The 25,259-nt window shown below is 53.4% G+C and overlaps 2 protein-coding genes across 2 annotated transcripts in view; one reads left to right on the forward strand and one right to left on the reverse strand.

Annotated features, from left to right (window-relative positions):
- Positions 1-10,565, forward strand: part of FOXP3 (forkhead box P3) — an 18,605-nt gene extending 8,040 nt beyond the window's left edge. Inside the window, exons 3-13 of the mRNA XM_054695735.1 lie at positions 3,922-4,153; positions 4,673-4,777; positions 4,865-5,003; positions 5,384-5,471; positions 5,547-5,651; positions 6,791-6,878; positions 7,059-7,139; positions 7,852-8,002; positions 8,646-8,722; positions 10,055-10,156; positions 10,376-10,565. Of these exons, the coding sequence (XP_054551710.1) occupies positions 3,922-4,153; positions 4,673-4,777; positions 4,865-5,003; positions 5,384-5,471; positions 5,547-5,651; positions 6,791-6,878; positions 7,059-7,139; positions 7,852-8,002; positions 8,646-8,722; positions 10,055-10,156; positions 10,376-10,525 (1,318 nt within the window). The 3' untranslated portion in view covers positions 10,526-10,565. The remainder of the gene's footprint in view (positions 1-3,921; positions 4,154-4,672; positions 4,778-4,864; positions 5,004-5,383; positions 5,472-5,546; positions 5,652-6,790; positions 6,879-7,058; positions 7,140-7,851; positions 8,003-8,645; positions 8,723-10,054; positions 10,157-10,375) is intronic.
- Positions 10,566-11,298: 733 nt separating this feature from the next.
- CCDC22 (coiled-coil domain containing 22) lies at positions 11,299-24,227 on the reverse strand. Its single transcript, XM_037512393.1, has 17 exons — positions 23,990-24,227; positions 22,810-22,987; positions 18,547-18,679; positions 17,728-17,834; positions 17,509-17,575; positions 17,224-17,402; positions 14,886-15,080; positions 14,301-14,363; positions 14,096-14,215; positions 13,390-13,509; positions 13,191-13,307; positions 12,990-13,091; positions 12,801-12,908; positions 12,438-12,533; positions 12,229-12,288; positions 12,070-12,144; positions 11,299-11,673 (listed from the first exon to the last, which is right to left on the reverse strand). The coding sequence occupies exons 1-17, from the start codon at positions 24,037-24,039 to the stop codon at positions 11,560-11,562; spliced, it is 1,884 nt and encodes a 627-aa protein (XP_037368290.1). The 5' UTR covers positions 24,040-24,227; the 3' UTR covers positions 11,299-11,559.
- Between the last annotated feature and the right edge of the window lie 1,032 nt (positions 24,228-25,259).

Below are 25,259 nucleotides of genomic sequence, written 5' to 3' on the forward strand. Positions count from 1 at the left end.
CGCATCAGTTCCTCCAGCCCAGCCCAGCAACTGTTCTCATTTAGGTTCTCCTCTCCATCTCCGTGTTGCGTCTTTTCTTGTTCTGCCTCTCATTCCCCGTGTAGGCTATGACTTTCTCCTCTCTCCAGCGCTCCTTCTTTCGGTGTCTCTGTCCCACCGCAGGTCTCCCTCATGTCCCCCTATATCTCTTATTTTCCGTTATCTCTGCTTCCCTGTCCTTTTCTCCATTCTCTTTGCCTCTGTGTATCCCTCTCAGCCAGTGCCCTGGATCAAGGGGCAGTTGTCGATTCCCTGCACACACCTAACAACTCACCTAGACACAGAGTGGGGGCCCTGCCCTTGGCTACTCCACCTTCCCCATCCCTAGTACACAGAGCGACAGACAAGGCCCTGAGCTATGAAGGGGGGCTCTTCTGAGGCTCATACGGGATGCAGTGGCAGAATCAAGACCCAAGTCATATCTCAGGACTCTGGGTGGGACCCTGGCTGTCTCACCCCCGCTGTGGGCCTCAGCTTACTTCTCAGCTCCCATGATGTGAGGGGGGAGGGTTCTGGGATGCCCCCCAGCAGCTGCCATTGCCCCTTCCGCCTTCTCACAGGTTGGCCCCTCAGGCAGGAGGATCCAGTCACAGCACGGGGCCCAGCCTCACAAGAGCTGGGTTGTGGCGCCCCAGAGCCCCATGGGCCAGGAGACTAGTGGCCAGAGGGTGATGTACTGGAGGGATAGACATCAGTCACCCTGCCTGTGGGTCTGGCTGTGGACAGATTTCAGCTGCGACCCCAGGGCAGGTACTGGTTCCTGGGAACCTCTATCTGGGGACCCCTCCAGAGAGCAGAGAGGTGGGCGCTTTACTGGCAAAGGCTGAGGCTTTTCCTGCTCCCTGCCTGAGGGAGGACAAAGGTGTACTGGCACCCTCTCGCGCTCTTCCTCCTTCCCGCTCCATCTCTAGCAGAGCTGGGGTGATTTGGGGAACATAGTTCAAGCATGGACAGGAAGACTACAGGTATCCACTTACACCTTGTTAAACATTTCATGTGTGTTAACTTTGGAAGATGGGTACTGTTAAACTGTCCCAACTCACACATGCTTTTGAGGCAAGTGACAGTGGCAGAACCCGGCCCCAGGCTGGGGGGAATGGAAGGGGTGATTCTGACCTTCCCGCCTTCATGGAACTTGGGAAGGAGGCTGAGGGAAGGCTTGCTGCAATCCCATGTAGGTGGGAAGCCCTATCAAGTCATGAGTTTCAAGTCCTTCAGGGAGTTCCAGCGAGTTTGGGTACCAGGGACACTGGCTTTCATGCATTGAGAAGACGGGCCCATGGGCCCCCCAGTCTATGGGTTGGAGATCCTGGGAACCTTTGAATCTGACAAGTAATGTTCTGGCATAGCACCATTTGAAGACCCCAAGGGACCCAGTACCTGTGGGCACCCCCTGAGAATCAAACCTTGGGCCTCCCCATGGTCCAAGAAGGGCCAGGATCACAGGCCCTAGGGCTTGTCACGGTGGCCATATGGACATCACCCACCACATCCGCCAAGCCAGCTGCAGGATGGGCAGCCAATTCTCGGAACGAAACTCGTGGGGTGGGGTGTCTACACCCTTCTCTTCCTCCTGGGTGCTGATGAAGCCCAACGCATCCGGCCGCCATGACGTCAATGGCGGAAAAATCTGGGGAAGTCGGGGGCTGTGACAACAGGGCCCAGATGCAGACCCCGATATGAAAACACAAGCTGTGTCCCAGAAACATCCTCCATGCAGCTTCTGAGAAACAGTCAGAAAGGGACGCCCCAACAAACAGTGCAGGAAGCCAGATGCCCAGCCTGGCCTTCCAGGTACCCCATCACCAGGCAGTCCATATCCACATCCCCTTTCTGAGAATGTATTGTATCTATACTTCGAGTTCCAGGTGTGCCTGGGGAGGAGATTTCTTAAACACTCTGACCAGGTGTCCAGGCAGCTTCATAAGTGACCATGGGCCAGTCACGTGGGACAGGCCAGGACGGTGGGAAAACATCCACTCACCAAAATCAGAATCTGTTTGCTTGGGCTTCTGTAACAAAGCACCACAAGCGGCGTGTTTAAACAGAAATGCACTGTCTCACGGTTCCAGAGGCTAGAAGTCTGAGATCAACATGGGGCCGGGAGGGAGGATTTGGGCCTCTCCCCTGGCTTCTGGCTTACTGCCAATCTGTGGCATTTCTTGACAGGTAGAAAATCATTTTGATCCCACTCATTCATTCACTCACCTCCTCATGGTCATTGATGTTCTCTCAGGCCCTCTTTCTCCCAGGCTCCTGATTCTCACACGATCATGTTCTAATCCCTGAGAGACTAAGGGTTTACTATTTGAATTCTTACACCCACCTCCCTCAGCAACACAGCGCTGACAGCTGACGGCAGAGGAAGGAAGGAGTGCTGCTCCCCCAGAGCTCCCCTGTACTGTCTTGGGCTACTATCAGCAACTGTGCCCAACCAGTGCTGTGGGGTGGGGACACACACACACACACACACACACACACAGAGCTTGTCCCACAGCAGGGGGCTTGTGACATGTACACACACGCAGTTTCTGGAGAGAAGTGGAAGTCTCAAATCACTTTGGGAGCACTGCACCTGGGGGTCCCCCTCAGTACAATGCACATTGGGCTGGGAGGTCCCTTCCAGCACTGGCTTCCTCTCAGACTGGGACTACAGGATTCTGAGAAACCGAGGCCCTGCGCACTGCAGAGCGAAGGCCCTGAGGCTCAGCAGAGGTGCCTGGAGCCATCATGGTGGATTTTCTGGACAGGGTGAGCTCGGCTAGGGGAAGAGGAGGAGGAGTGGGGCAGCCAGGCAGGATGGACAATGTGAGCTCAACTCGCAGGCAGACCTGGGGAGCAGAGATTGGGGTAGATTCTAGTGGGGGCTGAACTGAAGCGCTCTCACAGGCCCTGGCTGGAGCGCCTGTCTCTCTTCTCTGGCACCTGCCATGCCAGCTCTGTGCAGGACAGGAGCCCAGAGGTGATCAGACTCCACCCCTGCCTAAGCTCCAGGCTCCCATACTCAACTGCTCATTCAGCATTTCCACTCCCATGTCTAATGCCAGACTTCAGGTACATCTGTTAATACACCTGGATCACCACTCATCATCAGCCCTGCTCCCCTATCTCCCCAATCTCAGGTAAAGTCAGTACTGTCCTTCCAGCTGCTCAGACTAATGCCCAGAAATCACCTGGACCCTCCCTCTCTCCCCACCACATCCAAGCTATCAGCAAATTCTCCTGACTGCACCTCCCAAACACACTCAGAATGCACCCACTCTCACCATCTCCACTGCCACTATCCTGCTCTGTGCAACCATGACCGTGTACCCCGACTACTGCAGTTGCTGCCTCACTAAACCCCCTGCTTCCACCCTCACCTTCCTAGAGTCTGTTTCTCTCGTGGCAGCCAGAGAGATCTTTTGAATCCGTGCCCCCCACATACACCTCATGGATATGCCTGAGTCACTGGCGTCAAACAATGCTCCCAGGAGAAAGTCCAGCTGCCAGCCATGGTGGGCTCTGAGGTTATATGGCCTGGGAAGGACATGGAGACAACTGGAGGGCCGAGGCATGAAGACAAAGCTCAAGTAGTAGGGGGAGGGAACTGAGACCTACCCTGGCTGAGATCCCTCAAACTATCCAGAATCCCCCACCATCCTCATGGAGGACACATCCAAACCAGGGCTATGCCAGCATGCACAGGCAAGTGTGTGCTGGACCTGTGGACATGGGGCATATGTGGGGACACATGTTCCTAACACCAGTGTGTGGCTAGGACAGGGCCCAGCCAATGCCTGCTCTGACTTGAGGAGGTGTGTACATGGTTCAGGTGGTTGACTATTTTACACCCCTTCTCCTCCCAGTGCACATGTAACTCCTTCCTGCTATGCCCCACAGCCTACCCTCGGACAAGGACCCAATGCCCAACCCCAGGCCAGCCAAGCCCTCAGCCCCTTCCTTGGCACTCGGCCCATCCCCAGGAGCCTCACCCAGCTGGAGGGCTGCACCCAAGGCCTCAGACCTGCTGGGGGCGAAAGGCCCAGGGACAACGTTCCAGGGCCGGGACCTCCGAGGTGGGGCTCATGCCTCCTCCTCCTCCTTGAACCCCATGCCACCATCACAACTGCAGGTGAGGCCCATGGCCCAGGATGGGGCAGGCAGGGTGGGGTACCTGGGCCTACAGGTGCCGACCTTTACTGTGGCACTGAGCGGGGGGCCCAGCTGGGGCACAGGAAGTGGTTTTCTGGGTCCCAGGCAAGTCTGTGACTTATGCAGATGTCATAGGGCCAAGAAAGTCCCCACTGAGCAGGTCTCAGAGATCCGAGGCTCTCAACCTCCCAATCCTTGTCTCAGGAGAGGAGACCCGATCATGGTCCAGAGGCCTAGCCATGTGTCCCCACACACAAGTGACAGAGGAGAGGGCTGAGGCCCAAAGAGGTGGGGGTGACACAGTGGAGGCCAGCTCTGCTCCTTATTAGCTGTTACATCTCGAAAAAGTCCCTCAGTCTCCCAGAGCCTGTTTCCACGAATGTAAAATGAGGATGGCACAGCACCGAGCACGTGCGGTTGTGGCGGATCAACTATGGATTAGACACATAGAACAGTGAGGATGGGGATGGCATCTCACCTACCTGCCTTCTCCCTGCAGCTGCCCACAGTACCCCTGGTCATGGTGGCACCCTCCGGAGCCCGGCTGGGCCCTTCACCCCACCTGCAGGCACTCCTCCAGGACAGGCCACACTTCATGCACCAGGTACAGACCATGAATGGCAGTGAGGAGGGAGCAGGTGGGAGAACTGAGGAGGGGGCCAGTCTGAACCATGCCCATCTGTACCCCCAGATCTCAACAGTGGATGCCCATGCCCGGACCCCTGTGCTGCAGGTGCACCCACTGGACAGCCCGACTATGATCAGCCTCCCACCACCAACTGCTGCCACCGGCGTCTTCTCCCTCAAGGCCCGGCCCAGGCTGCCACCTGGTAACACCACACCCTGCAGCTCCCCAGAGCCCCCAAGTACTTGAACGTAGTCGTGTAAGCTGCTGAACTGCAGCCTTCAGGAGGTCGGAGGTGTCAGGTCTGATCATCTTGGAAACTCCAACCTCCAAAAAATGTCAGGCTCAGAACCTTAGAGATGCAGAATGTCAAAATCACAGAACCACAGATCTTTGCAAAGTTAGTCAAAATGTCAGCACTTGTGAGTGGCTGTCTGAGCTGCCTCACCAGAAGCCGAGGATATTAGAGACAACAAAGGCCCTGAGAGTTGGGGCTCAGGAGGTGGGAAGCTCAAAAGACAGTTTGTCGACCAGGCTCCAGAGCCCAGCCTGCAGTCTCCTGAGGTGTCCTGTCCCACTCTGCAGGGATCAACGTGGCCAGCTTGGAGTGGGTGTCCAGGGAGCCAGCACTGCTCTGCACCTTTCCAGGGCCTGCTGCACCCAGGAAGGACAGGTCAGTTGGCAGGGCTGGGAAGGACCCTCTCCCTGCCATCCCCTTCCCTGACACCCTCTGTCCCCTGCCCCCCAGCACCCTCTCAACCGCGCCCCAGGGCTCCTACTCACTGCTGGCCAATGGTGTCTGCAAGTGGCCTGGATGCGAGAAGGTCTTCAAGGAGCCAGAGGACTTCCTCAAGTGAGCAGCCCTGATCCATTGCAGTCCAGAAGGCACCAGATTGTGGGAGGAGGTCTGGGATGCAGGTTTCAGCTCAGGCCTCATCCCCATAGGTATTAAGATGAAAGAGTGGGTCTCCCTGGTGGCGCAGGTGGTTGAGCGCAGCGCTGTGAAGCTGTCTGCAGCCTCTGCAGTGCCGGTTCAATCCCCACTGGCCGTGGAGATACCCACATGGTGGGGCAGACCTCTCTTGTCTCGCCTGCTGCTCCCCTCAGCAGTATATTTCAGTCAGTCTGCCTGTTCTGCTCCCCACTCTGTCTCTGGTGAATCCTCTCACCCTCCCGCACATCTGGCCTGTTCCCTGGTTCTTGTATAAACAAATAAACCTTTAAAAAAAAAAAGATGAAAGAGGCAGAATCTAAGACTGTGGATTCAGATCCTGCTCTGCCATTCACTGGCTATGTGACCTGGGGGAAGTTACTTAACTTCTCTGGGCATTGATTTCCTCATTTGTATAACGGGGCACGTTAATACAGGTATATGCTACTATTTACCTCCATTTTACAAAGTGAGGCCAGAGAGGCTATGTGTGTTGACTAAGATCACCTAGTTCCTGAGTGATGGAGCTGGGATGTGAACCCGGATAACCAGGCTTCAGAATCCATGCTCCTGTTTTGCCCTGCTACCTCTCCTGCCAACACACAAGCCTGATTTTATTCATCCTCAAAGTTCCAGCTCCTTACGATGGCTGTTGCTACCTCCCCTAGGTGCCCCCCAACCTTCTCTAACCCAACTGCTAGCAGCAACTCAATGTACCCTATCCTCTTGCCCACCAGTCCTTCCCACAGCCTGCCCCCTCCTCCTGGAATGCCTCTCCTGTGTGCATCTGCCTGGCCCCCTGTCAGCTCACCACCATCCCAATATCCTCTCCCACACCCTGGCCAGGCTCAGGTGACAAGCTCCAGCCTGGCACGCAGTAGACACCAAGCAGCTTAGGTTAAAGGAATGACAGACGTGAGGGGGGAGACTGAGGTAGGAAGGAGAGGGGAACTGGGACTCTGAGACACCGCTCAGAGGTTCTGAGCCCTCCCAACTTGGAACACTGAGGCAAGAGGCCAGACCCGCCATGGTCACCTGCACTGATTCTCCCCCCTACCCAGGCACTGCCAGGCGGACCATCTCCTGGATGAGACGGGCAGGGCACAGTGTCTCCTCCAGAGGGAGGTGGTGCAGTCTCTGGAGCAGCAGGTGATGTGGGTGGGGGGGATGGTGGGCAAGCTTCGCATTCACCCTGTGACAGGAGCCAAACACCCAGGATGGGGGTTGGCCTAAGGGAAAAAAGGGGTTTAGGCACTCCCAGGGAATACTGGGCAACGCTGTGACAGTGAAAGGCCAGGCTGAGGCCTCACTCTGTGCCTGTCCTCACAGCTGGTGCTGGAGAAGGAGAAGCTGGGTGCTATGCAGGCCCACCTGGCTGGGAAGATGGCCCTGACCAAAGCTCCATCTGTGGTGAGTCACCCCCAGCTCAGGGGAGACAGAGATGCTGGGAAGAGGGAAAAGGAAAGTCTCTGAAATCTCTGGGCCCTGTCTCTGGCTCCAAACGCAGCCAGACTTGGGACTATCCCCTCAGTTGCAAACCCTCCAACCCCATGGTCCTGAAACATCATGACCTTCAATTTTCAAAGCAATAACAAATAGCCACAACACTGAATGTAGACCACATGCCGTGGCAGGCACAGCTACATAACCCACATTGCAAAATGAAAATGTGGGGGTCAAATTTCAAGATGGTGACCACAGTGGGGAGCCTTGCCCAGGTTACACACCCATGAAGCCATCCCTGGCTGCCAGGCACCACTTCTGAGCTGCTAACTTATTCAATCCTTATGATGCCACTGTGAGGTAGGTATGACAGGCAAGGGAAATTAAGGCTGGGTGACTTTCCCAGTCATGACTGGGTGGTAGAGGAGCCCAATTCAACCCCTACTTGTGGCCTCAGCATCGGCATGCTCTACACTCAAGCATCCACACCACAGCTCATGCTGCCTCATGGCATTGCACGTCAGAATGGAATTGAGGATGTCCTTACTTTTAAAGATATTCACTTATTTAAAGGTCAAGTAGACCTGCCTTGTTAGTGCAGCCGGCAGCACATCGGTGTCATAAAAGTCAAGTTGAAAGTTGAAGCCGACAGGTCACGAGCCTATCCCTCCTCCCCCAGGCTTCATCTGATAAGGGTTCCTGCTGCATCGTAGCTGCTGGCACCCAGGGCACTGCCGTCCCAGTCTGGCCTGGCCCCCAGGAGGCCCCCGACAGCCTGTTTGCTGTGCGGAGGCACCTCTGGGGCAGTCATGGAAACAGCACTTTCCCAGGTAGGGATGGTCTTCACCCTACACAGTGGCCCTAAGCCCCCTGACTGGCACTGGGTGGGGTACAGAAAGGAGCTCTGTACTGCTCATCCCCACCATCCCCCCAACTTTGATTGCCAAAGCTTTCTCTCAAGCTTCCCACGGCCTGCAAGCCCCCATTATGGTTCCTAATGTCTTGCCCTGTCTCCGTAGGGATTGGGGCTCACTCACTCTAGGCTTCAGCACCTCCCTTTGGTCATCAGACAGGTGGACACTAAGTAGTTCCCAGTGACTCTCCCTTCCTTTATGCTCTCCAAGGAAAAGCAGGGTGACTGGCCCCAGCTCACTAATCCCACTACTCCCCACAAAGCCTGGGCTATGGGCTTAACGATCAGGGCCCTTGAATGTCATCCTGGCTCTGCCACTTACCCAGTCACATCCTTTGGGTATGCAAGTTACTTCACTTCTCTCAAACCTCAGGAAGAATAGGCCCCGTTTGAGGGGATAGGAGTGTTGCAAAAATTAAATGATACCATTTACATCAAGTACTCCACAAACTAGCTGTGTTCATGGACACTGGTGTTAACGTGTAGATTCTAAATGGTACAGCAGGGGTGGGAAGGGGAGCAAGGGGCCCTGACGAGGCCTGGTTCTCCACCCCCCTCAGAGTTCTTCCACAACATGGACTACTTCAAGTTCCACAACATGCGGCCCCCCTTCACCTATGCCACCCTCATCCGCTGGGTAAGAAGCAGCTCAGGCCCAAGGAGAAGAAAGAGAAAGAGGGCATGGGGACCTGCCTCCCAAACTCCCAGCATCCCAAGTAGGATCCTGCATGAAGCCATGCCTCAGATGTGCTCCCCCCATGCTGGCTTCACCCCAGACCTGCCCCAGAACCCAAACCTCAACCACCATCCAGACCAGCACAAGCCAAATTCTGTCCCTAACCCCAAACCCTTTCCTGTTGGCCCCCTCAACCCCACACCTAATCCACTCTCAGCCTATAAGTAGTTCCAGAACTAACCAATTAGCTGTCTCTTGGCCCAAATCCACCCCAAGTATTCCCCTAACTCCTTCTCCAGTCCCAACATGCTGTACTAAGTTACCACATCCCCTGCTGGACCCCATCCCTAACCCCTTCACCTATGTGGACATGGGGTGACAGGTCATAGGGTAAAGAATGGGGTGAGGATGGGACTGGGATGGGGTATGGTAGAGGATCAAGGATGAGCTTGAGCAGCCTTAGAACACCCTTCTGACTCTCAGCCTCTGACTCTTAGTCCCAACACTTTCCTCTGACCCTCCCCAATGGCTTTCCAGAACCTGAAGCACAGCCCAGGGGACCTTCACCCTAGGCCACCACCTAACCCGACAGCACCCTACACCTTCGACCCATCTGGCCCGGTCCTGCCCCAGAATGCATTGCTGCTGCAATCTGACCTTTTACTTAGCCCTTCCATAAATCCAAACATCAAATCCTGACCCCAAGTCTAACCCCACACCTAACTCTAGCCCTGCTCCTTAACAACCTTGCACAACTAACCTCGATTCCACCAGAACTATCCTCGTTCTTGACCCTGAACCTAACCCATCCCTGACACACAAAAAGAACTAGAAAACTAGACCCCTCTGACTTCTGACCTCAGGCCATGCATCATCCCATTCCTCACCCCTCTACTTACCACAGTCCACTCCCACCTGACCCTTAACCAACCCTCCTCTGACCTTTAACTCTGCCTGGTCTTTGCCCCTTCCAAATCCTCAACTCAACCCCACTCCTGGTCTTTAACTTTCCCAAAACCCTGAAATCTCACCCAACAGAGACCCCAACTCCATGCCAGACCTGTAGACTAACTCCAGCACTAACCCTGACTCAGGCCTGCTCAAGCTCAGCCTTGATCCTCTACCATACTCACCCAACTCCTTATCCAGTCTCTGACCTGTCACCCCACACCATCTCCCTCTGCCCCATCCCCGTAATTCCACCCCATGTCAGATGGCCCAGGGTGGGTTACTGCCCTTCTCGGCCCAACTTCAGGGGAGCGGCTCCCCTTACCCAACACCCCCAACCTCCAGGCTATCTTGGAGTCTCCTGAGAAGCAGCGGACACTCAACGAGATCTATCACTGGTTCACACGCATGTTTGCCTTCTTCCGAAACCACCCTGCCACCTGGAAGGTGAGCGTCTTCGGGGCTAGCAGTGGCTGGATGGTCATCACACCACCACGGTGCTGGGCCAAGCTCAGGAGCAAGCGGGCCTGGGGCTAGGGTTGCAGGTTTGTTGGGAAGGAGCAGGTCGTCGGGTTTGGGGGGGGGGGCGGGGACTGCTGACCTCAGAGGCTAACTGCCTGCTCACTCCCCCTGCCCCGGCCTGGCTGGCTGGTCCTCCTTCCACAGAATGCCATCCGACACAACCTGAGCCTGCACAAGTGCTTTGTGCGGGTGGAGAGTGAGAAGGGGGCAGTGTGGACCGTGGACGAATTTGAGTTCCGCAAGAAGAGGAGCCAGCGGCCCAGCAGGTGTTCCAACCCCACACCTGGTCCCTGACCTCAAATCCCAAGAAAGAAGGAAGGACGGGGGCCAAAATGGGGGGAGGGGCGTAAGTGGCTAGGGACAGGGATGACAGGCCCTGGACGTGCCTGCGGGGACCAAGAAGTGAGGTGTGCATTGTCTTGCCTGCGAGGGACCCTACTCCCCAGATGACTGCGCTCCTGGATCATATGGTCTACACCAAGCCTGCTCCAAGGGGCTCTGGCCCTGAACCCCCACCCCAGGCAGAAGGGTCTCCAGCCAAACTGAGTCTTCACACCCAAACACACCCAGCCTGCCTCAGTCACTGTAACAGGCAGCCTTGGGGCTGGAAAAATCCCACAGTCCATCACAGTCCTGCCCCTGGACACCACACAAACCTCCCAAACTCAAAAAGCCTGTCTCAGCACACTCAAATCTGCAGTCACACCACCACCCCCTAGCACAGTCCTGTCCACCCTGTCCTGTCCACAGCAGCCTCTGGGCCCAGGGGTGCACACAGGCTGCACCCAGATACCCACTCAGAAGCAGCCTTGGTACCCTCAGGATCTCAAGTGCCAGAAAACCCCAGACACACAGCTGTCACGCAGCGTCATACCATTTACAACATACACTCGGTCACAGAGCCCATTAAAACTTGCCTGGGCATCTGGTGTGCATGCGCTCCCGACAGTACCCCAGTGCGTCCCGAGTCCCACTCAGACGTGCCTGGCCACACACACACTGATTGGCCAAAATGTCTCCCCTGCCTCCCATCCCTCTTCACCCTGAGCCCCCATCCATGCCTCAGCTTAGACTGCATACAGAGCCCTCATTTATTTGGGATCCAAAGCCCAGTGCCCTCCCCAATAAACTATAGCCGAGTTCCCACACTCTGGATGGTCACCCCAGATAAGGGTTGCGGGCCGGTGGGAAGGGGTCTGGGTCTAAGGCCACAGCAGGCAAAACTGGACAGCAAACAGAGGGAATGGCTAGGGCAAGCCTTGGCTAGAGCCTTCAACACCCCCAAATTCCTGCCTAAGGCTGGGGGAGAGACCTCTGCTGGGGAGTCCTCAGGCCTCACGGACCCTTCCCAGGAGGCCAGCATTCTCCTGGCGAAGGGCTCGGTAGTCCTCTCGGATCTTCTCCAGGTTGCTGAGAGTCTTCTTGCCCATCTCCGTCTCAATCTAAGGCAACGCGAATCAAGGCCTTTCAGCACACAGAGCCCCTTTCCCAGCTCCTGCTCACCACCCCTCTCCATTACAGACCCAGGGCCCCTCCCATGCTCCTCCCACCACCAGGCCGTTGCACGTGCCATGAGGCCACCTAAAGCAATCCTTTGCTACGTGGCAGGATTAGCCACCACATACTCAAGCTGCAGCCTCGGCCCAGGGAGACAGATATGAGGACCCTCAGGCGGGAGCTGGGGCTGAGTAGGGCACCGGCCTGTCAATTCATACACATAGCTATGAAGGGGAAGGACTGGAACTCCAGCCTTGATTGTTGCCACTGCCTCTCTGCGTCGACCCAGGAGCTGTCCCAGGCCTGCCTTGTGTCCCTCCCATGGGCCCCCCAGACCTTACCTGCTCCTCCAGGTCCCGAACCTCCCGCATGATGGTGCCTGTGTCCTCGATGGTCTGGATGAGCTGGCTACAGTTCTGGGGACAGCAAAAGCAGAAGCTTGCACCTCAACCTGGCCCCACGCCAGCCAGCCCCCCCCCCAGGCACGATTCTCCCCTCACCTCATGCAAGGCAGCTAGATACTTGTAGGCCTTCCGAACGGCATCATCCTTCTTAGCATCCTGACCAGATAGAGGGGAGCTCGAAGGCGTCAGTGGGTTGTGCTGACCTGCCTCCCATCACACTACCTCCCATCACCCCCGCAAGCAAAGCCAAGCCCGAGTAGGCCGGCCCCGCCCCAACCCTCCTCCAGGCACCGCCTTCCCCACACCTTAAACACGAGTTCATCGGTCACTGCAAACGTCCGGTCCAGCTTTCCAGACAGGGAGTTAATTTCCTTCTGAAGCTCCTTCGTGTCAGACAAGATCTGGCAGAGACCAGGGTGGCCATGAGCCCGTGTCTGGGATGGCCAGCAGGCCAGTCGAGGACTCTCACGTGTACTCATGTCCAGTCAGCACACATGTCGCTGCGTCGGGGGTGGCTGCAGTGGACTATGTGCAACTATTCTATGTGGGGGGGTGGCCAGACAGCTCTACCTGTCAGAGGGTGTGGGGTCCCACACAGCCAGGCCACACATACCATCCCTCGAGTTCCACTGCCCACATGACCCGCCCACCAGGTCACAGACGCACACCTTAGTGATCTCCTCCTTCTGCTTCCGGATGTTGCCCACAATCTCCAGGATGCGTTGGGTATAGGCCAGCCGGGACACGTCTCTGGGCAGGGTCTCAAGCTCTGACACCTAAGCAGGGACATGGCAGGCACTCCCCCAGTACCCGCCCCCACCCACTTCTAGCCATCCAGGGCCCCCGATGGGCCTTACCAACTGCTTGTAGACTTCCTCCTTCCTGCGAGCCTCTTCGGCAGCTGCCCGGACACTCTGGTGCAGCTCCTGGATCTCTGCCAGACGTCGAGAAGATTCCAGCTGCCAGGACCCCATGAACAAAGGACAGTGAGAAGAGGACTGGCCCCCTAGATTGGAACCAAACCCAGCCCACCCATAGCCCGGGACCCCACCACCTACCTCTCTGCAATCCTGGAGCTTCCGAAGGTGGCGGTACTCAGCGAGGAGTGGGACCCGGTGCTTTTCCCACTGACCCGCCAAGTGGATGACCCGCTGGGCACTACTCTCTACCACGAGCTAGGGGTGATAGTAAAGGGGTATGTGTCATACAGACTGGGTCCTTGCAACTCCTACCCTCCAGGGCCAGCACCAACCCTACCTGTAGCTTGGCAAGGTTGGCAGCCCCATCAGGCAGCAGCTCTACCGCCCGGCTCTTCAGGCGCAGGGCCTGCTCGTGCTCTGCTGTGCTGAGCTCGCTCTGCCGACACTCGGTCTCCACCTAGCACCGCACAACCCACTCTCAGTGACTAAGGAAGACCACAGCCTCCAAGCCCCACTGAGCCTGGAAAGCCCTGGCCTAGTTCTAGCCCCCACAGAAGACAACACACTCCTTTAGCACCCATAGGTCCCTCACCCCCAACCCCCAAGAGGGCAAAGACCCGAAAGCACTGACTGGCATCCATGGGGCTCTTTCACCGTGCTACCTCCACATTACCTCAGGGCCCCTAGGAGCCCTGAGGAATTCCACAAGCCCATACCTGTATAGACCCGTATTTCCTCCACTGAAGCCCTCAGACACTCAAACCCCTCCTGATTCTCAGATACCTGGAAAGTCCAAGGGATGCCCACAGGTGCCTCTAACCTCCCAACAAGCTCTCCACTCCTACCCCCATCCCTGCATCCCCTTCTCACCACCATTGATTCTTCTGAACCTCACAAGTCCCACAGGTCCTCAGCACCCACCACAAACTCTTCTGGCATCTTCAGACCTCCACAGAATACCTCTCAGCCCCCTCAAGTCCCACTAAGCTCTCTGGGCCTGACCTGTGACCTGGCCCCAGGCAGGTGGTCCATCCCCACTCCACCTGCATGAGGCTGATCCCTAGCGTCTTCATGTTGGCTTCGACTTCTTCGATGTTGTGGTTCACTCCCTCCAACTGCTCCCGAAAGGACTCCAGCTCCTGCTCTCGAGTTGCCCGCATGTCCTAGAAGGCATAGACAAGTTGGGGTGGGAGTGTCAGGCCTAGCAGACAGGCAAGGGCCCAGGGCACCTCCCAATGCTCTGCTCACCAGTTCAGGTTGCTGGGAGGGGGCTGGCACATCTGACACCTGGGCTGTGTGGGGCTCGGACTCCTGGGGGAGTGAGCAGGGAGCATGCCAGCTGTGAGGAAAGGCCCTGCCCCTACCAGCCCCCCAAGCACCCTCCCAACACCACAGCCACACCTACACAACCCACTGGGACAACGTGAGGATCGTGGCATTTCCTGCAACCTCAGACTACACCGTCTGCTCAATAAGGAAACCTCCCTGCCCCTGACACAGCTCCTGCCCACCTGCCCCATCGCTGAAGCCCCAACTGCCCAGGAAAAGGATGAGGGCCCTGCTGGGTGACCATCTGAGGAGAGACAATAAGGCCAGAGGAAACTGCCTGGAGAAAGCTGGGGCTTGCACAAACAGCACCTTCCACCCTTACATGGGTCCCACCCCTCCACCCTTTCTCCACTGAAGTCCCCAAGAGGCCAGGGGACCCCTCTGGGAACACCCAGTGGGAACACGGGAACCTGCCTAGGTAAAATGGGGTATTTGTACATAAAGCAACCCTCTGAGCTGCCCTCAGCCCCATCAGCATGCCCACATCCATGCAGGCCTACCCACCAGATGGAAGGTGAACTTCTCTGAATGCGTGAATCGGGAGCCCTTAGGAGCATCAGTCCTGGCCCCAGAACCCCAGGCCTGCAGCAGCTCTCCCAGGTCTCGGGCAGGGTGGGGCGCCCCCAGCCGATCCCAGGTCTGGCGCAGTTGCTCAGCCAGGTGCTTGTGCAGACGCTGTCGATGTGCCCGTATATCCTCCTGGAAACAGAGCGCAAGAGGATGTGGCAGCCAGCTGGGCGCCCAAGGCCCTGCCTCTTCCCTGTCAGGGAGTCGCCTGACAGGGTGCTGCCAACAAGTCACACCCAGGCTCTGGCTTCTCCCACCAAGGGGACCTCAGCCCCACTGCCCACCCCACCGGTCTGAGATTTCCTGAGGACAGTTGGGGGTGGGGGGGGTTCCCGTTCCCACACTGAAGGAAAATATGGGAAGTGGAGTGATCCTGCAGCCATGGAGCCAGAGAGTGACACTAAACAGATGTGAGAGGACAAAGCTAAGACAGAGAGAAGTGCTGGGCAGAAGAGGCAGAGGCAGAGACTGGAATTGACAGAGACAAGGAGAGTCAGTTTTCAAACAACTGGGGAGGTCTGATTATGAATTCAGTGTTACAGGGTAATAAGAGATCATGTTAATTCTCTTAATGGCCCAGGAAATGGGCCAGGGCTTATATTAAAGAGTAAATGTCCTTACAAGGCAAGAGATATTTGCTCAAGTAGAGTTGAAATGACATGCCTGTGATTTACTTTATTATTATTTTTTAAAGATTTATTTATTTATACAAGCACTGGGTACAGTCAGAAGCACAGGAGGGTGAGAGAATTCACCAGAGCCAGAGTGGGGAACAGAACAGGCAGACTGAAGAAATATACTGCTGAGGGGAGCAGCAGGCATGGCAGGAGAGGTCTTTGTGCCACGTGGGACCCTCGCCGGCGGCCGGGGATCAAACCAGTGCTGCAGAGGCTACGGGCAGCTTCGCAAACCAGTGCTCAACCGCTGTGCCACCAGGGGAGGCCTGATTTACTTTATTTTTTTTAATATTTATTTATTTATTTATGCATTCAAGAGCTAGGGTACAGGCCAGAGGTGTGGGGGGTGAGATGATTCACCAGAGACAGAGTGGGGAACAGAACAGGCAGATTGACCAAAGTACACTGCTGAGGGGAGCAGCAGATGAGTCAGGAGAGGTCTCCTGCACCATGTGGGTTGCTCCCTAGTCAGCCAGGGGATCGAACTTGTGCTGCAGAAGCTGCAGACAGCTTCACAGATTGTGTCTTAACCCCTTGCGCCACCAGGGAGGCCCCATCTTGATGTTATTTTAAAGTAGATCATAGGGGCCTCCCTGGTGGTCTAGGGGGTTAAGTCTCAGTACTATCACTGCTAGGGCCTGAGTTCGATCCCCAGCCAAGGAGCTAACCCATATGGCGCAGCAGACCTCTCCTGTCTCGCCTGCTGCTCCCCTCAGCAGTGTATTTCAGTAGCTCTGCTTGTTCTGCTCCCCACTCTGTCTCTGGTGAATCTTCTCACCCCCCATACCTCTGGCCTATATCCCAGTTCTTCTATGCAAAAATAAATAAATTAAATAAATAAAACTTTTCTTTAAAAAAAGTGATATGGAGATGAAAAAAGATAGGCAAAATGCTTAAAAGAGGATGACAGGTATATAGAGGACTCATCAGAATATTCTCTCCACTTCTGTGTTTGAAAATTCCCATAAGGTTAAAAAAAAAGAGGGACAGAAGTAAAGATGACAACTAGCAATGATGTGGAAGAGGCAGGGCAGACAGAAATCAGAAACCCGGTGGTGGACAGAGGGGAAAAGGTGGTACAGAAGTGAGGAAACAGACAGGGCAAGAAAACAGCAGTAAATCCACTGTGTTTTGTGACCCAAGAACACAGCACAGAGACCCAGAGACAGAAAACCCAAGCATCAGAGAGGAAGGGAGGAGCAGTGACAGGAAGGAGGAGCAGTGACAGGAGCAGGGAGGAGCAGTGACAGAGGGAGGAGCAGTGACAGGAAGAAGGTAGTGGAAAGCAGGAGGAAGGGAGCAAATCCTGAGGCTGAGGCTGCCTGGGATCTCGGGCATGTGATTTGGTTAGTGCTACCCAGAGCGGAGGACACAAAGGGTCCCCTACCCCCCCACCACCCCACCTCCTGTCTCAGAACAGGAAACTGAGACTCTGAGGAGGTACTGACTGGTTTGAGGTCCACAAACCAGTGGGGAGATGATAGGAGAGGGGCACAAAGTGGGGAAAGGAAGGGGGCAGAGGGTTGGCAGGACACAAAATGGGAGAGGCAGTGAGCAGGGTCTTTGCAGTGAGCAGGGAGTCAAACCTGGGGTAGTACCTGGGCAGGGAGGCGGGCTGCCCGGTGGACCCAGTCCTCATCCCCAGGGTGGTCCTGGCCCGTGTGCTGGCAAAGCTGGATGGCGTGGCGTTCGAGGAGTGAAGCCACCCTCTCGGTAGGCTGGGACACCTGGGTGGGGGCTGGTGGCAGCAAGGGACTGGCCTGGAACTCCCGGGATTCTGGGAGCAGGAACAGAGTCAGCCAGGAGTCTATCAGCCCTCCTGCAGGCCACGTATCTTGCCCACCTCTACCCTGCTCCCCAGCCCACCCCACAGCCCTGCTCACCATCTCGGGAAGTCAACTCCGGCATGACCAGCCTACTGGTGTGGAAAGGTTTCTGGGGGGTGGAGCCCTGATGGGAGAGCAGAATCAGAGCCTCCTGGATGAACTGTGCCACAGGTCACCGGGTGGGGGAGCAAAAACCTGAGCACCCAGTTGAGAACAAGGAAGGCAAAGGGCAAGACAGGGAAAAGCAAAGAATGTACATGAGTTGGGGAGACCCACCTGGAGGTGCTGCAGTTTGGGAGTGCGAAGAAGGGGTGGGACCCAGGGCAAGGCCAACTGGTCCCGAATCTGGCTCCCAATAGCCCGTAAGAGGATAGCTGAGTCACCTGTGGGGAGTGGGGAGTATCAAGCAGGTGATAATGTCACAGATCCACAAATGTGTACCCTGGGAAAGCAACCATCCTCCTCTAACTCCCCCTCCCAGAGATGCACATCTATCTAGTTATCACTCAGTCATTCAACACTTATTGAGCACCTAGTGTGTACCTGTCATTGTTCTAGACACTCAGGAAACCTCAGTGAACAAACCACTAACTGACCCTGTCCTCCCATAGCCAGCATGCTGGGAGAGGAGATTGTGACAATGGTCTTAAGGACAATACAGAAAACTCTCAGGTGGTACTACTGAGAGACTTGTCATCTGAAACCAGGCAGTCAGAGAAAGGCCTCCTTGAGATGAGGAACTGGGAAGAGGAGAGGAACTAAACCATGAGGATATCCAGAAATACAAAGGCTCTGAGTTGGAGTGTGCCTGGAGCATCTGAGGGGCATCAAGGAGGCCAGTATGGTTAGAGTGGAATGTACAACAAGAAGTTGGACAGGAGGGGAAGCAGAGAGGCCCCTCATAGCTCCAACTAATCACCTGGGGCAACCCAAGCCCCACCTGCCTCCCCTTGTCCCCTCTCCCAGTCCAATCCTCCCACCTAGTTCTTCTAGCTCTCCAGAGGGTACATACCCCAAACCCCCACCTGCTAGCCCCTACACCACCAGGCAATGCTACCCTATCCTCACCCTCACCACACACCAGGCACCACATACCTGCTGGCTGATCTGCATCCTCAGAGGCATCAGTAGGCAGACGCTCAGCCAAGAAGAGAAGCAGGTCCCGGAGGTCAGGCTCACTGGGGTAGAGGAAGTTCTGATAGCCAAGCTCCAATGGATAGCCCAGGTCCTGGGGGTTGGAGAAGAAGCCTCTATCAGTCAGACTGGCAAGAACCCCCTGCCCTGAGATCCCTGGGCCTAGACCACAGATGCTCCCACTCTCTCACCAACCACCACCCTCTGAACCTCCCTGTGGCTCTCCAAAGTCTCTAGGCCTCAGGGAGCAGCCACAGCATGATTAGAGTCAGTGTTATAGAAAGCAGGAAAGAAGATGCAAGCTCTGGCCTTTCTAACTGTGACTCAAAATCCAGAGGCCATAAAAATAGATGAGGATTTCTGAATACATGAAAATAACAATTTTAAAGGAAAAATACAATAAGCAAAGTCAAAAGAGTAATGACAGATGACAGGTTGAGAAAAAATATTTGGAGCTCATAACATAGGCAAAGAGCGAACCTACCCCATATATAAAGAGTGCCTAAAACTAAACAAGCAAAAACAAAAAACAAAAAACCCAGCAATGCAACAGAAAGGCAAGCAAAAGACAGAAAAGACCACAGAAAAAGAAAGGAAGGCGGCTATTTAACATGTCAAAATATGTCCAGCCTTGCTTTTAAGAGAGACACAAACTGAAAGCACATCAAGACCTCACACAAGCATCACCAATCCAGAACAACCTGAGTTATGTTCTCGGGGTACGCACTGGGAGGGAGATACTATCACTTGTGCAGTGTTCCTGCCCCAAATCTGAATCAAATCAGGTGAAAACAGACCAGTTCAGATTGTGGGGCATTCCACAAAACAACCAGTCTGGACTCTGTCACTGTGAAAGAAACAAAGAAACAAAAACAAAGGAGGACTGTTGGATATTTAAGATTAGAAATGTAACAATGAAATAAAATGGTGGTCCTTGATTGAACTCTGTCCTTTAAAAAAATCAGTTGGGGAAATTTGACCATGTACAAGATATTACACATAAATTTCATGGGTGTGACTGTGATCACGGTACTGCAGTTATGCCAGAGAATGTCCTTTTTCTTAGTAGAGGTATGCTGAAAGTTTAAAGTATAAGCGTCATGATGTCTGTACTTTCGAATGGCTCAGCAAAAAAGTGTTTGTATGCATGCATGTATGTGTAAGTCTATTTATACAGACAGAAAAGACTAGAACAAAATGTTCACCATGTAGAAAGCTGGAGAGGGGTATACAGGTATCCATGTTCTATTTGCACTTTCCTTTAAATTTGGTAATTTTCCAAAGTATCAAGCTGGAGGCAGTGGTGGTAGAGAAAATGACACTGAATTATCATTTCTCACTTACTATGTGGGCAAAAATCGGACAAGACTGAGAGTGTGGCTATGGAGAAACAGGAACTCTCTCATATACTGCTGCTGGGAAGGCAAAAATGAAACAGTCCCAGTGAGGAAAATTTGGCAAAATCTAACTACATATGTGTTTACCTTCCCACCTAGCAATCCCATTTCTCAAAAGTTGCTGTGAAGATATGCCTCCATCAATTCAAGAATATACATGCAGAAGATTATTCATTACAATGTTCTTTGCAAAATATTGGAACCTACCTAAATGTCCAAGCATGGGAAGGGTTTAATAAACTATGCTACATAAACGCAATGCAGTACTTTGCAGCTGTAAAAAGGAACAATGATTACAATTTTTATTGTGTGGTATGAAATGCTTTCCAGGATTTATTGTTAGGGAAAAAAACAAGAAAAGAAACTAGGTGTATGCTTTCTTTTGTGTAAGAAAGAGGGGAAATTAGAATATTCACATTTGTTTATATTTGCATTTTAAAAATTGGGAAGACACACCAGAAACAAATCCAAGGAATTCCCTTGTAGCGGACAGGTCAGGACAATAGGGTGGATAGTTTAGCATGAGAGTAAGAGCTCTCAAGGTACTATGTATGCTATTTGTTATACCTTGGCGATCTGTTCTACCCTCTCAATGGTTAGCCACCTTTACCTAGTTAACAATTCTTTACATTAAAACTACAGGCTTTGCAGCCACAAAGATCAGGATTAAAATCCAGTCCACACTACTTACTGGTTAATAAGGCCTTGACCAAATTATTGAACTGCCCACAAGTACCATTTCCCAGCTATAAAATGGGACTGAGCGTACTTGCCCTATGTGGCTGCTTTAAGGGATAAAAGGACCCATCAGGGTTCTGGGTAGACAGGAGTCTTTGGCTGCCAGAATCACTGTTGGTCCAGAGCTACATGGAGCCTGAAAGCAGACTTTCTGGATTCAAATCCAAGCTTTGCCTCTTACCTACTGTGTGACCTTAAAACAAATCACTTAACCACTCTGTACTTCATTTTCCTCATCTGAAAAAGAGGACACCAACAGTACCTACCTCAGAGAGTTGTCATGAGAACTAAATGAGTTAACACCATGTTACCAGCACAGAGTACGCACTCACAAAACATCATTATTAGAAGTCTATGTGGGCAGTGGGTCACAAGGTAAGATATATTTATTTCAGAGGGTCACGATCAAAAAAAAGTGTGAAAACCACTGGCTTTTAAGCTACTTTACTTTGGGTTTTTTCTGACACCTTCAATCAAAGAGTTATGACTGATACAGAAACTCATTCCAGGAGTGGGGTGTGTGAAGTGACAGACACCAAAATATGGAGGTGGTTGAGTCGCAGAAAGAGGTTCCAGGAGTATGGCACAGAAAGAGGCTGGCTCCAGAAAATGCTAGTGCTGAGCCAAGGTGGCCCACAGAGGCAGCAGCCCTCTGGGTTTAGAGAGACCCTGCCACCTGCTGCAAGCACACCAAGGCTCAGGCCCAGACAATCCCATGTATCTCTTGGGAAAAAAAAAATCATCCTCTCTGTCCCATGCTAAAGGGAGTATGAGCAAAAGTAGGTCAGCATCAACTCCAGTGGAAGACAGCTCTGAGAAAAGAGAGGAACAGAGAAGTGGGTGAAGCCTGCCCCCCTCTTCAACCCCTCCCACTGTGCATGTTCCTTGCCAAACAGAGGCTATCACTTCCCCCTTCTATTATAAAATGCCACCCTCACACATAAGGCCACCAAGAGCCCAACAAAAGAACCGTAGAACTCCTGAGAGCTAGGTGAAACTGAGAGCTAAAACAGAGACCTGAGGTCCGTTACTGAGAGACAGAATCTGTACAAGCAAGGTCCAAATTCAAGAAACCTGACCCCTGGGTCTCAACAGAAGTTTTCACAGTAGGTAGGTTATCATCCCTCTGCTGCCCAACACTGACTGTGCTGGACGTGTTTACACGCATCATGTAGCCACAGGTTGCCAGAATGCAAGCAGTCAGATAAGAACTATCCAATAATAGTAATGCTACTTGCATGAAGCTTGTTATAGCTTTTTTCATTTTTAATGCCCAAAGCAACCCTATGCGGTAGGTGCAATTCTTACACCCATTTAATCATAAGGAAACTTCTCCTAGAGAGTTTAGATGACTGACCCAAAGTCACAGAGCTAGTGAGTCAGGAAAAATAACAAGACTCAGAGCTTCTGGGTATAGTAACTGGACACAGCTCTGTAGTAGGGAGGCATGAGTGCTTTGCCAGAAGGCACTTTATGTGATAGAGGCAGTTTTGGAATTATTCACAAGAGAAGCAGGGCATGTGTGGCTGCCACATGGGGAATGCTGCACAGACAGTTTTAGTTAACCAGTGTATCTTCCTTTGGGTCATCAGCCCCCAACCAACTCCAAGACCTCCTTAAGGAGCAGCTGTGCCTGATAAGGACGGCTATGTGATCTGTGATCCAGGGTGGGACAATCGACAAATGCAACGATTTAGGTGTGAGATGTGAACCAAGCAGTATGAATAAAATACTATAGGGGGAAAATTCCTGGTACTAAGCTTAAAATGTGGGAGCCTGGGGCAGCCCAGTGCAAACTGGATCAACTCATTTAATGCTCATAACAACCCTACTTTTCATCATGAGTTCACAGATAAGGAAACTGTGGCCCAGAAGGGTTAGGGTTACACAGTTAGCAAGTGGCATAGACAGAGTCCGAACTACTCGGCATTTTGACCATAAGCCAGCAGCTTTAAGTACTGATGCATGAACCATTTAACCTTAAGTCACAAGGGGACTTGGCAAAGAGGGAAGGCAAGAGTTTCAAAGGAGCTTGGTGACTTTGTAAATAAAAATAAAAAGGTGTGTGAATTAGGAGGAGGGCACTCACCATGCAGGCCTGAGCCAGGCTCATAGCCAGTCGAAACCGGGCAGACATGGCAAGAGGCAGCAGGTGACTGAGGCCAGAGCCCACAGTAGGGTTGATCACACGCAGGCAACGGACCACAGCTTCTACAACCAGCTCAGTGGTGAAGGCTCGCAGGGTCTGCACATCTGGCGGAACTGCCCTGAAGAAGAAGGGGGCAGGTTCCATGGGGCAGTAGCCAGGAAAACAGGGACAGGCTAGGTCCTGTTGCCTTTCGGAAGCCCTAATACTAGACTGGGAAGGATGGCCACGATTTAGATGGATCCTGGGTGTTGGTAACTTTCATTTGGAAAACCAAGAATTGAGAAAGTCCTCAGATCCTAGGACCTTGATAGATGGAAGGGATACAAGTTCAGAAAATCTCAATTTTTTCCTGTTAAAAAGACACAAATTTCTAGAGGCTGAGAAGGGTAAAGGAGGTTTCTGGGTCCCCAAATATCATGGTCCCTGAATGTCAGGGGTCCCTAGATAGCCAACTGCTAGAGTTTCGAGACTAAACGTTAGGAGGCTGGGATTTTCAGGACTTTTAAATGTCAGGGTTCCTGGATGTCACAGTCTAAAGATATCAATATATCTTTAGGTTCAAGCAATCCAAAATATTGGCATCTAAGATTTTTAGGGCTCTCAAATGCAGGAGTCCTTATGCGACAGGGTCGCCAAGTATTGAGGCCACCAGATTTCAGGCTCCTGGGGTTTTAAAAGCCCCAGGTGATGGGGAACCAGTTTGAAGGTTGCGAAGTGTAGTGCCAGTCTCCGGGGGGGGGGGGGCGTGTTGGGGTCCTTTAGTTCCCTGGTTCTCAGGATACAGGTGTCTTAATGACCTCCAGATATCCTGGTCCCAGGGTAACGATGTCAAGATGAGCAGATTTCAAGGTCCCAGGTCTCAGGGTTCCAAGGTTTTATGGTCTGGAGGTGTTTGGATCCTGGGGTTTGGGTTTTACCAAGTGTTGGGGTCAAAGAGTTTGGAAGGCCTCTGATGTTGGGGGCAAGGGATACATGTAAGGAAGAGACAGGATTTAAGAGTCCTGGAAGTTGGAGCTCTGAACATCAAGGTCCGGGGTTTTAAGGTTCCCGGGAGGCTGGGTCCGGAGTTTTGGAGTCCCGGATGTGGGCATTGTGGGGTGGGCGGGGGCTATGTCCTTACGTGCCGGCCTGGCGCAGGGAATGGATGAGGATTCGGTCCGCCTCCTCCATAGTGGAGCCTTGTCGGAGTCCGGGGCTGGGTCCAGGGCCGGGTCCGAGCAAGAGAGGCGCAGCTGTCGAAACCCCACTCCGCGCTCTTGCTCCAAGGAGTGTCACGGGCCGCACGGGGAAAGCCGGGAAGTGTAGTTCGGAGAGCTACTACGGCGGCGCACGCCAGACGCCTGGCGTCCCGGTGCCCCGATGCGAATGTACGCGCGCGGGCTTTGAGCGCGCAATGGGTGCTGGGAGTTGTAGTTCTTCCGTTTGCGGTTCGGTGGGCCTTTCTATGGAGGCAAAGAAAAATACCCTGTGTGTACGGGAGGGGAAAGAAGTAATGTGGGTGTGGGAGGGGGCGGGGGTCGTGTTGGTGTAGGTGTGGGGTGGTGTCTCTAAGGGAAGGGAAAGGAGTGGAAGGACAGCCGGAAGAACAGTGGCTTCTTGATTCATCTATTTAAGGCTGCTTTCATCTTCTAGATTGTAAAAGTGTACAAATTAAGGGCAGGGACTTTAGCACAAAGCGACTAGATTTCAGTCTCAGCTCTGCAACTTGATAAATGTGTCACCCCCGTGCACGTTGCATAACTTCCCTGTTCTTAGCTTCCTCATCTGTAAAATGAAACTATTAATAGTACAGTGGGGGTAGTGTCCTCAAATTAAAAGGGGGGATTGTAACAGGGTGGTCCCCAGGAAAGGGGGAGGTTCCAGGTTTCCTGCCCCACCCAAGGGAGGGTGGACCTGAGCAGGGAGAGAAGAGGCTGCAGAGGAGACTGAGGAAGGAAGGAAGCAGGATGGAGCCAGGAGGAGACCTGGGGGAGGCAGATGGAGCCGAGAGACAAGAAGAAACCGCGTTTGCCTTTTGTTCTTGGACTGGGTGACACAGATGTGGGTGAGAGACCCGTGGGGAGGTGACAATGGCAGTTTTTGTCTTGAATTTGATTTTGCTCTTTTCCCTCCAGACTTGTCTGCTTGTTTCTGATCCTTTTCTCTGGGTCCCCACTGGGAGATGCTTTAGACTTGTGGCAGGCTTTGGGGTCTTGCTCTGGGCCAATCCTGCTTGGGTGGACTTTTCCCCATGAAGGGACGGGTAACTTTGGGTGCTTGATTTAGAAACTATATTCCTTGCCTTTCCTGTATTGTTTCCTAATTGTATTAAAGTTCCTTCCCACTGAAGTCTCATTTGTTTTGTGTTGATGCGGCGGATGGCAGAACCTATTTAGAGCAGGCAGGTTTTG

This window comes from Talpa occidentalis, unplaced genomic scaffold (assembly GCF_014898055.3).
Source record: "Talpa occidentalis isolate TD23 unplaced genomic scaffold, MPIMG_talOcc4v2.1 talOcc4.15, whole genome shotgun sequence".
Taxonomy (NCBI): domain Eukaryota; kingdom Metazoa; phylum Chordata; class Mammalia; order Eulipotyphla; family Talpidae; genus Talpa; species Talpa occidentalis.